General features: G+C 39.8%; 1 protein-coding gene across 2 annotated transcripts; it reads left to right on the top strand.

Annotated features, from left to right (window-relative positions):
* The first annotated feature begins 1,018 nt into the window (after nucleotides 1–1,018).
* Nucleotides 1,019–16,517, top strand: SUB1 (SUB1 regulator of transcription). 2 transcript variants are annotated; one of them, XM_051804715.1, is made up of 6 exons: nucleotides 1,035–1,094; nucleotides 1,915–2,021; nucleotides 2,973–3,045; nucleotides 4,671–4,790; nucleotides 10,566–10,674; nucleotides 13,437–16,517. In XM_051804715.1, the coding sequence occupies exons 3-6, from the start codon at nucleotides 2,974–2,976 to the stop codon at nucleotides 13,514–13,516; spliced, it is 381 nt and encodes a 126-aa protein (XP_051660675.1). In that variant the 5' UTR covers nucleotides 1,035–1,094; nucleotides 1,915–2,021; nucleotide 2,973; the 3' UTR covers nucleotides 13,517–16,517. The 2 variants fall into 2 exon arrangements, with proteins under 2 accessions (XP_051660674.1, XP_051660675.1); XM_051804714.1 differs by lacking the exon at nucleotides 1,915–2,021 and having other exon boundaries at nucleotides 1,019–1,094.
* The last annotated feature ends 67 nt before the right edge of the window (nucleotides 16,518–16,584 follow it).

The raw sequence follows: 16,584 nt of genomic DNA, 5'->3' as shown, positions 1-16,584 counted from the left end.
GGTCCCCACCGACATAGCCTTGCAGGGAGAGAAGGAAGGCCGAGTTGCAGGTGGCAGGAGGGGGATGTGGTGGCAGGAGGGGGATGTGGTGGCAGGAGGGGAAGCAGCAGAAGTGGTTCCTGAGGGCAGCCCAGATGTGGCAGGGCCGCGGTTTCGCTATGCAAAGCCACCGCAGCCACAGCGCCTCACGCCGCTGCCCAGGCGGCATCGAGGAACTGCTGCGGTGTGTGAAAAAAACAGCCATTTATTAATTATTGTGGATTTTTTTCAGCCTGGAGGAGACTGAGGGGAGACTTCACAGAATCCTGCAATCAGCTAGGTTGGAAAAGACCTCTGAGATCATCGAGTCCGATGATATGACCGAACATGACCTTGTCAACTAGACCATAGCACTGAGTGCCACATCCAGTCTTTCCTTACGCTCCTCCAGGATGGTGAATCCACTGCCTCCCTGAGCAGCCTGTTCCATTGTCTAGTCACTCTTTCTGGGGAGAAATTATTCCTAAAGTCCATTGCAGTCTACAGCTTCCTCATGAACGGAAGCAGAGGGGCAGACACTGATCTCGTCTGTCTGGTGACCAGTGACAGGACCCAAGGGAAAGGCCTGAAGCCCTGTCAGGGGAGGGTTAGGTTTGCCATTAGGAAAAGGTTCTTCACCTAGAGGGTGGTTGGGCACTGGAGCAGGCTCCCCAGGGAAGTGGTCACAGTACCAAGCCTGACAGAGTTCAAGAAGCGTTTGGACGATACTCTCAGGCACACGGAGTGACTTTTGTGGTGTCCTGTGCAGGGCTCGATGATCCTGGTGGATCCCTTCCAACTCAGCATATCCTGTCATCTCTGTGATTCTCTCCCAACGGAGGAGGTTCTGTGACTCCGCAAAGGTTCCCCTCCCCTCACTGTGATCCCGCTCCCTCCCGCCGCCCCCTCGGCGGGGGCGCGACCGGGCGACAAAAGGGACAAAGGGCCGCGCGTCCCCTTTAAAGCCAGCCCCCTCCCCGCCCCGCCTCCCCACGTGGGCGGCCCGGGGCGGGCGTTCCGCGGCGCGTCAGTTCCGCCCGTGTCGCGGTGCAGACCAGCCACGCGCGGAGCAGGACGTGAGTGCCGAGTCCCCACGCGCGCCCCCCGCGGCACCGCCCAGGGCAGCCCTGCCCGGAGGCCGCCCCGTGCTCCTCGAGTGCCCGCGGTGCCCTGCGGGAGGGCCGCCCCGCTGGGGAGCGGCCGCCTCTGCCGAGGGGGAGCTGCCACGTTGGGGGGCGCGGAGGGTCTGAGGGAGGGAGAAGATGGCGCCCCTCCGCGCTCCCCCCCTATCTCCGCGCTCCCCCCCTACCTCCGCGCTCCCCCCCTACCTCCGCGCTCCTCCCCTGCCCCCACGCCGGGAGCGGGAGCGGACCCGGCCCGCCGGCGACCCCCGGCCCGCGTCTGCCCGTGCTGCCTTTCTGTCGCCCTGCCGCGGGTGACCCGCGGCCCCCTCGCTACCGCCCTCCCCCGGGAGCACCTGGGTGTCCTCGTCCCATTCCACCCCAATCCTTGTTCGGGTCTTGGGTGTCCTTTCCTCGGGGGGGCGGCACGAGCCGTGGAAAAAGAGGAATAGGGGAGGAAAATGGCGGCTGGGATCCGCCTACCTGGTCTTCCCGGCTCGCCTTCCTTTCCTTACCTTTCCTCGCTCTCGCCTGGCCCGTCTCATCGCCCTCACCCCCCTCCTCGCCTGCCTCGCCGTGTCGCCTCACGCTCGGCCCCTCCGGGGGGCTCCCAGCGCCCCGCATCCCTTTTTCCTCCGGTTTCCGCCCACACCTTCCTCCATGTTGTCCCTTCCTCGTCCGCGCGCGGACCCCTGGGGTCATCCCCGCGCACCATCGTTTGGCTTTTCAGACTCAGTGTCATCCCTGTGCTTATTTTCACATTGTCCCATTCCAGCGCTCCTCTGCCTCCATCTTACAGCGTGGCTTGTGTGTGCTTCCCCATTCCCTGTATCCTGTGCAGTGCTCCAGCCTCCATCGCAGTGCTCCAAGCTGTTACCACAGGTCTTGCTCTACTTTAGAACCACGTTGATTCATTACCATTATTTGGACTCCGTGGTGGTTTTTTTTTGTTGTTGTTGTTTTTTTTTTTTTTTAAATTTGCATATGTGGGTTTTATTTCACTGCCAGTTTAACAATGCTTCAAAATATCCCTTAGTATTTATGTTAGCCTTTCCTAGCTGTGGTTCATATCACAGTTTCTCTCTAGGATGCCTGTTTTTATTATGAAAATACAAAAGAGCTGTGGATGTGTTGCAAAGCAGTAGCAGGGAAGATGTGCAACCGCTACATCTAACCACATGTTTGCATACCAGAGTGATGTATGAGCACACCTGGCAGCATGCATTCAAGGAAAGCTGAATGTCCGCTTGTCTGGCAAATGAATAGACTCTAGTGACTGATGTGTTGAAGCTGCAGTGGAAATATTAATTGCAGTGCTGTGGTTCACTGTAACTGAGGCGTTTTTCAGACTGTTGTGTTGGTGGGATCTTCATCTTTATGTGTGACGATTATGCAGCACATTGCTTGTGAGTCCAACTGGGTGAAATGCCCACGTCAGAGTACAGGCAACAAAAGGACCTTAATGAACTATGTATGTGAATGTCATATAAAGGATTTAACTGGAGGATGGCATTGTATTTTATTTTTTACACTGTGGTTTTTGCCATGTCTGGGGATGTATGACACTTGTGAAAAATTGTTCTGCTGTAAACAGTTCAGAGGCCAAACCATTTACTGCATTTAGTACAGTTGCAGTAAAAAGGAGAAGAGGTACCAGAGGGAAGAGTGTTTGAGATTGCATCTGCAATGTGTATTAAAGCTTACATGAAACAGCAGGAAAGTCTTTAGGAGAGTTTTGAATAAGATGAGCCAGTACAGATTTGAAGATGGCTTTCCAGCCATAATGGGATGTATTCTTTATGTAGTGTTCTCATGTTATTTTTCTCTTCCCAGAATGCCTAAATCAAAGGAACTTGTATCTTCAAGCTCATCTGCCAGTGATTCAGATAGTGAAGTTGACAAAAAGGTGAACATTATATACAGTTTATTACTGTATTAACTCTTTTATTTCAGGACGAGGTTAAGGAATTAGGTGAGCATTATGTCACAACATGCCTGTTATTCCCTGTGATTTATGAGACACTTAAAAAAGCTCTCTCTCTCCCCGCCCCCCAAAAAACCAACCCCTTTCCCAAGTTTGGGTGGATTACATGTTTTTTGACTTGCGGAAAAGGTTTTTTTAAGTTGCATTTTGCTTTGTTCATGCCATTCCATATGATAGATATAATCACAAGGTTCCTGTAATTCTTTACTGCTTTGTGGCAAGTGATAGAAGGCTTTTGTATAAGTTGCCCTGATGGCAAGAATTTAGACTTATTTTGAGAACATGCCCACACCCACCACTGCCAATTTGATATCTGGATTACTTCTCTATAATAAAAATCTTATGTTACCCTGTGCTTCATCGTGTCATTTGCTTATCTTGTTTGCGTGTTTTTTTTCTATGCTTAATTTTCTTTTATTTGCTGTAATACCATCTGTTAGTTTCTCACTTAAAAGCCGAGCCAACCTGAGTGTATTTGAATTGATAAATTTTAACATGACTGTTCTGAATGTATAAATTGAGTGTTCCTGTTTATTTTTAATAGTTATTTAATTTAGAATCTTGTATAGATGTATCAATGATTACGAGCAAACCCGGAAAAAACTAGTGAATTCGTGGTTTTGAGAAATGCTATTTGGTAATGCAGACATCAGGTATTTTAGTGTAGTACTTTAAAAGGCTTGGTCTGATTTACTGAATTGCTTCAGTCGTGACTTGGTTGCACGTTGCAAATCAGGTGTTCTGTCAGACCTTAAGAAAAAAAGTTGGTGGGGTGATTTTTTTGTTAGGGAACTGTATTCCTGAAAAGACAGTCTGACAGCCTGCTTTAGTGGGCAGTAGGGTTGGGGTTTTTTTCAGAGAGATTATCCACAACATGATCTGAGCAGGTGAGACTAATTTTTGGTATGTTGGTATTCCTTTTTTTTTTGATGTGGGGAGCATGGTTACTATATAACTGTGAGTAGAAACAGTAACTTTGAGTTATCTGGACAACCTGATTTACAGGTCATATTGTCTGAGTGTTTTAAAAAGATGTTTAATTCATCATGCTGAGGGCAGAGATTGGATGCTGATTAAAAAAAAAAAAAGTTGTGTGATGGAGGTGGTTTCCAGATCCTTTAATCATTATCTTCTGTAGATTTTATTTCTCTTTTTGAAGAGGAGTCATAAACTGTTCTGCATTTTTTGTTGCACTCAGTAGAAGGGAAAGTGTCATTTCTCTCAGACTTAATTTTTTAATTAAAACTACTGAACTGACAGTGTTACTGTGCAAAAAGAGAAGGGCTTTTGAAATGTATTTTGATCTGATTAAATTCTCTTTAAAGCCAAGGTATTATGATAAACTTCACTGGGAACAGAATTAGGCTCATTTGAAGGGTTTTATTTCTTTGATTCCAGTCTAAATGTACAGTATTGGAGTCCTTCCTTCACAGCAGGAAGGTGGTAATGTGCATTACTTAGTAATAGTTTGTGACATAAAATGTAAACTTTTCTGTAGCATATAGAGTGAGTTGTGGCTCATGCTTTTTTTTTTTCCTTGCTCCAAGGCAAAGCGGAAAAAGCAAGCAGCTCCAGAAAAACCTGTAAAGAAACAAAAGACTGGTGAAAGTTCAAAAGGTGCAGCTTCTTCTAAGCAAAGCAGTAACAGAGATGAGAATATGTTTCAGGTAAAATTGATGACTCATAAAGCCTGGTAAAGGTAACATGTTACATCATATTCAGTATAAATTTTATGAGGTGATCTGAGTTTCTTGGCAGCACAGTCGGTCTCCTGAATCCTTGGCTGGAAGGGATTACGGTGCTCGCATGCAGATGAGATGCTCAGAAGAGCGTGGTCAAGTTTCAGCTGAGTAAAAGAATCTGAGTTGCAGCAATTGATCTAATCCTCTTGACTTTGCCTGTGCTAGCTCTGGGTACTCATTTTGTCGGTAAATACAGCACTTACCAAGACTATACTGTAAATATTAGATTAGGTTTGTCTCTACATGGAAATGTTTTTTAATCAGGGCTCTTGGAAAAAAAGCTTCTTGGAAACCAAAGCGTGGACTCTTCATTCCTGTTTAAGTAGGTCAAGGACAACTTGGCTCCTGTATGATAAGACAGCATCTTGGAATAAGTTTTGCTTCTTACTATATTTTATGATGGAGAATTTTATTGCTGAACATCCATAATAATAGTAATTCTTGACATCGTCCCTGTTTTTAAGATGGAATGAATGTACATTTTTCAGTAGAAAGGTGCATTTGTGAATTTAGGGTATTGCAGTTTCCAGGGTTGGCTGAGGCAGTAACAGCGTGTGCTGAGACCTGTGCAAGAATATACATAGCTCAGAATTACGTGGTGTACAGGCATGGATCAAGACCTATTAAAGGTCTCTGATTAGCTGGCTGAAAAGGAATATAAATTTGTGAGACTTTGATTCTCAACTTCGTGAAAGGGTATGGGAAATGTGTCTAGTGAGGTGGCCCAAACACAGAGTAAACTAAATTAAATGATTCTGGGCTGTGTAAAGTAATATGGGGAAAGAAAAAGTTTTCTAGCGAGACCTTCCCTGTGATACAAGGCAGTTATTTTTAGTGTCTTAATTCTCACTTTCCTCTACTCATGTTGAGGAGAGTAACTTTAGGGCAATGCCTGGACTTCCCTACTGAAGGGAGTGTATAATATTTTTAGTTCTGCTTGGGCATGCTTTGAACTCTGTAGGAAAAATGAGATAGTGAATTCTATACCTTATGAGGTGAGCTGCAGTTAGAACTCTAAAGAACTATGTATAAACTTTGTGTTATGTTTGTAACAAGTTCAGAAATTCCAGCCTTGAAGAAAACTGTTAAAACTTTTAGTGTTCCCCTGATGCAAAAACATCCAAGCACTTTCAAATAAAATGAAAGTATTTGTGTGCTCTGGTTTCTTGAAACCTTTTTGACCTAAGATATTAAAAAGTTACTAAAAACAGACAGTAGAGGACTCTTATTAGTCTGAAAAGAACAAGGTTCTTCCAGTGTTGAGTATAATACAGATATTTGAATATCACCTTGACCTAAAACATCAGTGTTGCTCAGTCTGCCTGCCTTTCAGGTAATCAACAACAAAAAAATTTTTGGATTGCTCCTTGTATTATGTGAAGCTTTGTCAGTTTTTTCAAGCTACATCAACTTCTGCCCAGTTCCTAAGAGGTAAATGTTGCAGTGGATAAATAGAGCTATAGCAGATCTGAGAATACTGCCCCTCCCTCCCCCCTACTCAGAAGAGCATGCTATAAGATGCTGTTACATGGTAATTTTTTAGATAAAGTTTTGTTAGTTCTAGGACTTTTAGTATTATTAGAAACTCTTATTTCTGAAGGATTTCTCTCCCACGGCAGTAAAATGATCTCTGATGTGGAAGTGACTTTGCAGTAAAACTTACAGGTTTAGCTTCAGTTGGTGGAAATGAGGCTGTAAAGCATTCCTAGGATAGTCACAAGTTCTATTGTATTCTATTGTATCTATGTGATACTTAGAGGATTGTTATTCTGCACCCTCAGGCTGGGCTCTTAAGGCATACAACTTTCCTTAAAATAGAGCTCGTTGTGACTGCTGTATTCTGAAGATTCAGCATTTTCATAAATTTTTACATTTTATATTTTTGTTTGAGATTGTTGCTGTAATGATTTTTCTTTTTTGCAACTACTTATGAAGAATAGTATGTATGTAAGTAGAAGAGAATTAATTCAGTATAAGAGACCAAGTGTATTTTATGTATTTACAGGTCTTTGCCTTTTTAGGTTTTATAGATAGCCTGATATACTTTGCAGTTTGTTGAAGGATTTGTGTGCAGTTAGCAGGCAGAAATTTATCTTGCTGCCTCCCCTCTGTGATGTATTACTAGAGGCCCTAAGGACTAGAGTTATTCATGTCAGTGTGGAAGGGTTTAGTGTTGATACATTAGATTCCTGTCTGTGGCTTCAAGCCAACCTGAGCTCTGCACCATGTGCTTTGGTTAGTTTGAGTAATCCTATCATCTACCTATGCCTGATTTGGATAAGGTTTGTCAGGATGCATTAATGACTACCCAGAGTGGAACCACATTGCATGATCATGCATTTAACTGACATGGTTACTTAAAAGTTGTCTGTGTGTTGTCCTGTCCACTCTCCACCCCTTTTTTTTTTTTTTTTTTTTTTAGTTTTGGTCATATTTGCTTTTTGACTTGAAATAGATAAGTTCTTTGATTTCCCAGTGTAATGACTTTATCGTAGGCTCCTGAAAGAAGGTAAATATATAAGTGTATGATGCTCTGAAACTGATTGGTTTAGCACATTAATTATGAAACTTAGATGGTCACCGATGCATTTCAGGAACAACTTGCTGTGTGACAGATCTCACTGTTTACAGGGGTCTTCATTGTGCTCCTTGTAGTGCTGTCCATATACGAAAGGAGCTTTTTTTGCCTTTTCTACTTCCACAGTGTGTGTACCATTTAATCCAGAAAATCTGGAAATAGGAAAAATAATGAAGAAGGTGCTTGCTGAAGCTCATAGAGGAAGTCAGTTGCATAGCTGTGAAGGGAACTGAGACACAATTTCAGTACTTTTTATTCTGAGAAACAGACTTGGAAACGGTGGTTTTAATTTGTATAATTCAGTAGAGCAGTATAATCTTAGGATCTGTAGTGTTTAATGAAAAGTATGTGAACTTGTCTGTGAAGGTTGAACTGCAGTAACTGGACTGCAATAAGTCAATATGACTGTTGTGGTTTAACCCCAGCCAGCAGCTGCTCACTCACTCCCAGTTCTCTCTCCAGTCCTGCTGGTGGTGGAGTGAGAAAACTTGTGGGTTGAGATAAAGCATTTAATAGGGAAAGCAAAAGTGCTGCACTCAAACAGAGCAAAACAAGGAATTAATTCACTACTTCCCATGGGCAGGCAGGTTTTCAGCCATCTCCAGGAGAACAGGGCTCCATCACGTGTAACAGTTACTTGGGAAGACCCCAAGCATGTACCTCCCTTCCTTCTTCCCCCTCCTTTTTATACTGAGCATGATACCATATGGTATGGAATATCCCTGTGTCAGTTGGGGTCACCTGTCCTGGCTGTGTCTCCTCCCATGCACCTGCAGCCACCTTGCAGGCATGGCAGTAGGAAAAGCAGAAAAGGCCTTGACCCTGTGTAAGCCCTGCTCAGAACAAGAACATCTCTATATTGTCATCACTGTGTTCAACACAAATCCAATCCACAGCTCAATACCAGCCACTGTGAAAAAATTAACTCTACCCCAGCTAAAACTGGCACAGCCCCCCTTTAAACATGGCTGTGGTTATGGAGATCTAAATACACGTTTGTCAGTGAAATTACTCCAGGACTATCGGCTGCTGCATAACAAAAGAATTGTTCAGAAATGAACCTGTACCAGAATTGCAGGTAGCCAAGTATCGAGAAACATCAGTTTACTTATATCTAGATTTTGGTTGTGGTTTTAAACCTTAGATGTTTGTTGGAGCTGTACTTCAGAAGCGTATTTAAAAGTTTTGGTGATGGCAGCTTTTGCATAGAACAGTTTTGCATAAATTGTTCAAAATTTATTGTGATCATTCATCTGAAATCTAGACAGTGATGTGAAATCTAACTTAATTTCAGCATTTTCATATAGAACTGCTTCCATATAAGGTAGACTGACTGATTGAGTAAATGTGAACTTTGCATTATTGCCACTCACCTTACTGTAGTTGAATTGAGACATACAGTCTTTGCAAATCACATTCTAAACACTTTAACTGTATTTGCAGCTTTAAGCTGCTATATTACATTAGATTTTATTATTTAGGACAAACCTGGAAGTACTTGGCAATACACTAAGATTCTTCCACAGCCATGGAAAAAGAGGTGCTGCTGAGTGCTACTACTTGAAGCTGTTCTTAGAGGTGACTTTAAAAGTTAGCGAAGCGTTAAAGGGTGAAACCAAGAAATGTTGTTCGTGTAGGCTGTTTAGGATGTTCTTTGCCAGCAGTGCTGAGGGGCTTGGGCATGGTGCCAAGTTTGGTCTGAAAGAGCTAGCATGCCATGACATTATACTTTATTTTTGCATGTTAAATTTGTAGTGCTGTGAAAGTGTTTAATTGGTCAAAAGATACTGTCTTATAAACTGTAATGTCTTGTTCATTTTAACGAACTAGATGCTTTGAAGTAGGAAAAGTGCTTCAGACTTATGTTATCTAGGTATGTCATAATTGTTTTATTATCAATTTTAGAAGTCATGTGGCATGATCTGCGTAAGAAGAAAAATTTCTTTAGGCAAACATAAAAGTGTTCATGTTGGTATTAATTTTGTGAAATAAGAACATATGACTTAAACATCTGTGAATCAGTGTACTTGATGGGAGAGCTTTTCAATCTGTCTGGTCAGACTTAATGCTAGAGTGTTTGGATCCCCCTTAGGTTGTATCAAAATGCAAGATGCATAGATAAAGGAAGTTGAAATATTTTATCAGGAAGGAGTATTTTATTTTAAAATTGTTTGCTTTAGAATTGTTTGCTTTCTTCATAAAATGTATCCAGAAGCTGCATGCAAAATTCTAAGGATTTCTTACAGGAATTGTGAGAAATTTTATTTGATTGTGATTTGTTATCTAATTTCTGGTTCTCCAATTCACCATGTACTTTGAATTTATGTGAATAAATAGTTTTTTGTCATATTTGGGAAGATCTTTAATAAGCCTAAATGTGTGGTGTATTGTGTATTTGTTGGTTTGATTCTTCCTCCCACTCACTCTTCCCCTCACTTGGAAAAAAAAAAAAAAGGTGCCCATGTAATTCAGTTAAGACATTGTTGCAGAAATTATGGAACTCAGGAGTCATTTCATAGTATGCTACGTGCCGGTAAACTTAGAAGATTTGAATGGTTTTTTGGAACACCTGGTACAGTGAGGTACCTGTGAGGGTTTGGGAGTGGGCATGGGACAGTAGGTGGCTAACTTTCATTTCCATCTGTATTTACTGTGTTAAAAAAGAAAAAAAAGCCCCACAATTACCAGAGAGTTGTTTTTGGGAGGCATTGCACGTGAATATCTAATTTGCTTTCTGTACATGTGAAATGGACTAAAATTTACACTTGGGAATAGAGGTCCCTTTTTCCTGTCTTCTTTTATGGCTGCTGGAAACAAAGGCAAAATTTTATTTCAGAAAACAGTAAATCCATGACTTTTACAGGAAGCAAGCATGTAAAGAATACAGACTTTTTATTCTGGGAGGGCTACTTCTGCATTGAGCATTGCCTGCTCAACTAGTTTTAAGTCATTGCTTATTAGCCTACTGACTACTCTGAGTTAAGCTTTTAATCTAGTTGTTTCTCTGGTGTCTAAAATAAGCCGCAGTGTGCAGTGTCACATGTCAGAGTCTAATGCTGCTGGGGAAAGTGAATGCTGTAATATGTAAAATACCTAAAAGACCTTTATGTGTGTTTTGACAGATTGGCAAAATGAGGTATGTCAGTGTTCGGGACTTTAAAGGAAAAGTCTTAATTGATATTAGAGAATACTGGATGGATCAAGAAGGTGAAATGAAGCCTGGCAGAAAAGGTATTGTTCTGCTTGATGTTACTTTGTATTAAAACATTGGGTTTGCAGTAGAACTTTGTGTATCATATTTTTATCCTTTGATGCAACGTGATATTTTTAGAGTAATATTTTTACTTTCCTATAATTTGTATTTTAACAGAGAATTAGTTTAATCTGTAGATTATAAATAAGAGCAAAGTGGGTTTGTTGGCCTGAGTCCATTTTCCTAAATAGATCCTCCATGTTTTATGGCAAGGCATCAAAACAAGCAAATTTGGTAGAGAACTTATAAACATGACCATAACATAGCCATACTTTTTTCCCCCAATTGATTAACTTAGTTAACACAATTTATTTTATTACAATTGGATTTCTTATTTCAAAATTCACTGAAAAGATTTAATCATTTTTATAAGATGTTAATTTTGTTAAAACAATCAGGTCCTTCAGTTTCTATTAAATTTTTGATTAAAAAAATCAGAACATTTAATGTGACTAATTTTGGAGGAAAAAAGTGAAGATTTTAGTAAAGGGAGAAGAATCTCAAGTGATCAAGCTTTGATATCAAGTTTCTAATCTGCAATACAGCACAAGCCCTTATACCTTTAATTGCTGCTTGGATAGTTGCTTGTCATGGCAAGCCTTCACTGTGAACCACTTTCAGAACTTTTCCATTTCAAGATGAGGATGTGAGGACAATTGCAGGAGTAGTGCTGTGCTTAAGTTATGTTGCTTCTCTTAGAAAAGTTTACTTTTTATCAGTTTTCATACTGCATCAATGAAAGAGGTAAGTATGAAATGTTCTGCCCCGGGGATTCATAGAGTCATTGAATGGTTTGAGTTGGAAGGGACTTTACAGATCTCGTTCCAACCCCGTGCCATGGACAAGGACACTTTCCACTAGACCAGGTTGCTCAAAGCCCCATCCAGTCTGGCCTTGAACGCTTCCAGGCATGGGGCATCCACAGCTTCTCTGGGCAACCTGTGCCAGGGCCTCACCACTCTCACAGGCAAGAATTTATTCTAAATATCCAGTCTAAATATACTCTCTTCCATTTTGAAGCCACTCTCCCTTGCCCCATCACTTCTTACCATTGCAAAGACTCCCTTCCTGACCTTCCTGTACTGGGAGGCTGCAAAGTTTGAAGACATACAATCAGCATAAAGTTTGTTACATTCTTATGGTGTGTTCAGGAGCAACTCAGTGAACAGTAATTTGAAAAGTTTGAGAAGCATTTTCAACATTTCTTGAATAACCACTGAGAATAGGTTTGCATGAACAGGTGTACTGGTGTTGTACAGGAACATTCTTTGTTTTGGATTTGTTGTTAGTTAATAAAAAAGATGAATTTCTAAGGACTTTACCCTGCTGTGTTTTGAGGTGAAATTCAATAGTATATGCACTTTGAGTGGCAAACTACAATGAGATTTGGTGGGTGGGCCTAGTGACGAAAGTTACATGATGTAGGTAGAAATGTTTATCAATGCAGCAGAAGGGTCTGAATTTTACTAGGATAAAATTTAATAGTAGTCTGATACAGTATGTGAGCCAAATATTCCATTAATGCACTCGTAAGCCACCTATTTAGCTATCCTAAAACCAGTCTAAGTAGTTGAAATACTATAATAAGACAGAAAAATAAATCCAGCATTTTAAATTAGTCAGAATGTCTCAAACAGCAGATCTGAACTTTGTGCAGTTTGTCTGGTGTGTAGTTGAGGGACATTTTGATGATGCTTGGTCCCCTAATAATGGTTAGCACACCTGACCTGTATTCAAAAAAGAAATCTTCACACTATAGGCTGGTGGAAAACTGCTTAGAGAAGCTCCATGCACAGTACTTGCTGCTTTAAATTATGATGGTCCCCTCATAAGACACTGATGGGGAAAACGAAAAAAAAAAATACCATGAGCTCAAAGAGTGGAATTCAAAGTTTCGGCTGTTTTGAGGCCCTGCTCCACCTACAGGGAGAAAGTAATGAAGGACACCTGATCACTTAAGGAGGAGAGGGGGGGTAAATAGTGGAAGAGCTTGGTGGAGAAAGTATGAGAGGTAGCCCTGTGAGCCTGCACTCTTCACAGAGTTGGCATAGAGATTGTAGGGGAAGAATGAGGAGACTGAAGCACAAGTAAAACATGCACCTGGACTCAAGCTTGAGGAAGATGAGGACAGATATAGATCTGAGGAGATGGTTTGTGGGGTACTTATTGAATGATTAATGTTTGAATGTTACTGGAAACTATAGTGAACTCAAAGAAGAAATGACTTATGTTGGTTTGTGTTAGTGAGTGTAATAGAGTCTCTCCAAAAGGTTACTTATAGTATATGTTATTTACAGTGCTTTGAGAAACAAAATGGGGGGGGGGAACCCAGAATTATAGTACCTGAAAAGTGCATAGAAAATCAGTCCACATAGGTATGGCTTTTAGGAGCCAGCAGGAATGTGAATGATTTCCTACTTCTCACCCAGGGCTTTTGTACTGCCTTCTGTTAAGACCAGAGTTGTATTTCCCTTCTTGTGTTTAGCCTAATACTTGCAAAATTTTTTGTTACGTGCATTCTCTTTGCAATGTAAACTTGTCTAGAGGTAACCTAAAGTTAAACTGAAGTGTTCAAAGTGAGCAGTTTCACTTTGTAACTATGGTGGTTGTTGAAATAGCTCAGGCATTAATAGTTATGACATAGACTTTGTGTATGAAACTAGCCTTTATAGTAATTACACAAGAATACTGCACCACAATTTTCATTTTGTCCTAAGTGTTTATTTTTAATGCATTTCAGGTATTTCTTTAAATCCAGAACAGTGGAATCAGCTGAAGGAACAGATTTCTGATATTGATGATGCAGTAAGAAAACTCTAAAGACAGAGCCATACAAAAACTTATATCATGTAGTTGTATTAAGCAGTCTTTTTACATTGGCTTTAGTTTTCTAAAATATTGTTTTCCAAGCTATTGTATATTTGGATTGCAAAACAATTTGTAAGATGAATACTTTTTTTATGTGCATTAAAAGTGTATTCTGAGTGAGGCTATTTGTGTATACTTTACTAAAAGGAATTGTGTTGCTTTCACCCCATGGTGTAAAATAAACAAATCAAGTAATATGTAAAGCATACTTGTTTATGGCCTTTTGATTGAAGGTGTTTGCTGATAAGGCCACCTAATAGCTTTAGTCATTGGTTTAGTTTCAGTTTTGTTCATAGTTAATACAAATTTATTTTCCGAGATTTCTTAAAATGTCTCAATTTAATTTTTTCTTTTATAACATTCTCTTTGGTATTGCCCTACAGCTTTCTGCTTTAAGACTTGATACAAACAGTGAATACTGGGGAAAACACATTTTTGTAGATAGTTTTCAATACTGTATTTGCTAATTTACCCTATTTATTCAGATGTAAACAGTCTTGAATATATAGCTTTTTTTTGCATTACTTGCATGAAGTATTAAGCTAAACAATAACACTTGAACACAAAACACATGCTAATTTTCTCATTTTTCTGTAGTTTTCTTGACCTAGAAAATACAAATAGCCTTTTTTCTTGAATTCTAGATGTGATGCATAAACTTTTACAGTAATAGACATATACCTCAGAGTAAGACAGTATTTAAAAGATCCACATGTGGTTATTAGTTAGTACCTTTTTCAAGGTTTGCGTTAAATTCATTCTGGAACACATACTAACCAGTTATTCTATAGAAAAGGAACAGTTGACTGTCTTTGTAGGGCTTTTGTTCAATTGAGAGTATTGCATAAACAATGATGCTTAAATTAGACTGTCAAACAGGTTAAGCAGTCAAACAGGGTTAAACTGCTGCAGCCAAAATGTCTGTCTGTCATGTTCCTGCCCCATCCACGCTACCTGCCTTGATGGTGCTCTGGTAAGAAAAGCCTCTGCCCTGTGGAAGCTCTGCTAGACCAGAAGCTGCCCCAGTGGAAGGGCTTCTTGGTGGCACTGAGTCACAAGTACGATATAGAACTCGGAGAGATAAGGGGCACACGAGGATGGAAGTCACTGGTGAAAGACCAAAGTTAGCTGGCACATAATAACTACAGGGAATAAATGGAAGCAAAATTGGAGAAGAATTGATTTTCTCACTTAATTCAGTTAATTGAAGCAAGAAGATAAAGCAACGTCATGAAAATGACGTTTCAAGATGTAGTATGTAGTGAATGTCCAACCTAATTAGTTTGGCTGTAATTTTCCTATTTGTTGATAAAGTAATTGTAGTTTCTAAACTTTGTATAGATAAACATTTTTTAATTATGGAACATCAGTACAGTTGTTATTGCAGACATGATTGTAAGTGCCATACACAGGCTGTTCCTGTGCTGCAGAGTTCATTATTCAATGCAAATAGGTATTAAATGGCTGAGTTCACAAGTATATATTACAAATATTACATATTTGTACAAATATGACATATAACAAATAAATTAAGATCTGGATTTTTTATAGCTCAGGAAATCTTAAATTTTTAAGAATTGCTGGAGGATGAATAAAAGGTTGAAGAGATATTTGTGGTAGCAGATGTGTTTTTGGGCACAACATTCTTTTCTGAGTGACTGCTAACATCATGTAGGGCTATTTGGACCAAATAGAATAAATACAAAATAGCTGCTAAAATATCACAAGTGAGCGAATGAAATGTTTCATATCACTGTAGACAAGTTCTAGATATTTGTTATTGCAGTATGTATATATGATTTTGTTCCTTTAAATCTGAAATTTTGCAACCAGATTTCATCCACTTTACTTAAAAACTCTCATGTAGCTTCTTTAAAGTGCATGATTACATTAGAGGGAATACTGTCCTCACTTAGATTACTGTGGTAATAGGTCATTGGGTGACAGTTGTGTATCAGAGTACAATATAATTGTGTTCAGGAAGGTGGGAAATTAAAATCATTCATTTGGGGAGAGTGAAGTGAAAAAGTTTGTTAGTTCTCTTGTGGAAATTGATGGTAGAAGTGTTCAAAGAAATTTGTATTTGTTAAGCACGAACTATTAGTTATTAGTAGGTATCTAAATAAACCAGACAGTTTCACAAATGAACTCAAAAGGGGATGAATTGATCAGGAGACTGATGTGCTTGTAAGACAATAATATACAAGTAACCTTGATAAAAATTTGGCACATTCAGTATTATTTTGAAATAAACAGTAGTGATTTGTCATGTAATCATCCATGGCTGTAGTCTTCCTAATTTGAGAAGAAAATTCTGATTTTTTTTTTTTTTTTGAATAAAGATTATTTTCTTGCAGAAAAATATTAGTTAGGATACTTTTAGAAGTGTTCATGGAAGAAAATTGTGCATGTATGACAAGGCTGTGTAATATGGGGTAAGAGCACTGCTCCCTTTCCCACTGAAGTGACAAAAGAAAGATGCATTTTGTTCTTCGTGTTTATGCAGGGCATATTAGCAATATGTTTTATAAAATAAACCTACTGTGGAGCTTAGGGGGAAAAACGTCACAGTTAGAGCTGCCAAAGTACTGTATGTGTGATAATCAAACTGTCATGTACCATGTTGCTCGTATGTGGAGATGTTAATATTGAAAATAAACAAGTGCAGTACTAATTTTGATATTTCTGTTAAAGGAAATGCCCCAGTTACGTACTTATGTGATCTGTTAGCAGAAAAAAAAATATGATGATTGTAATTTTGGTAACTCAAATGTCATATTGTTAGCCATGTGGAATGTTTCATGTTTTGCTCTGGTAGTATCTTCTGCAGAGAGGCCACTGGAAATATGAGCCCTGCAACTGTAATTACCTTAATGTTCAAATAAAAAATAGTTGAATGGCGTATGTGTAGTAACAATTTGAACACTTGGAAATAAATGAAGACTTCTGTTGACGTAGTGTTATTTTTATAGAAAATTAGCTGCACTAAGAAATTCAGCTTCACTGACAAGTTATGGAAC

This window comes from Manacus candei, unplaced genomic scaffold (genome assembly GCF_025592945.1).
Source record: "Manacus candei isolate 608988 ecotype Guabito, Panama unplaced genomic scaffold, ASM2559294v1 h1tg000061l, whole genome shotgun sequence".
NCBI lineage: Eukaryota > Metazoa > Chordata > Aves > Passeriformes > Pipridae > Manacus > Manacus candei.
Note: the sequence above shows the minus strand (reverse complement) of the source record. Positions and strands in the feature narration are given on the sequence as shown.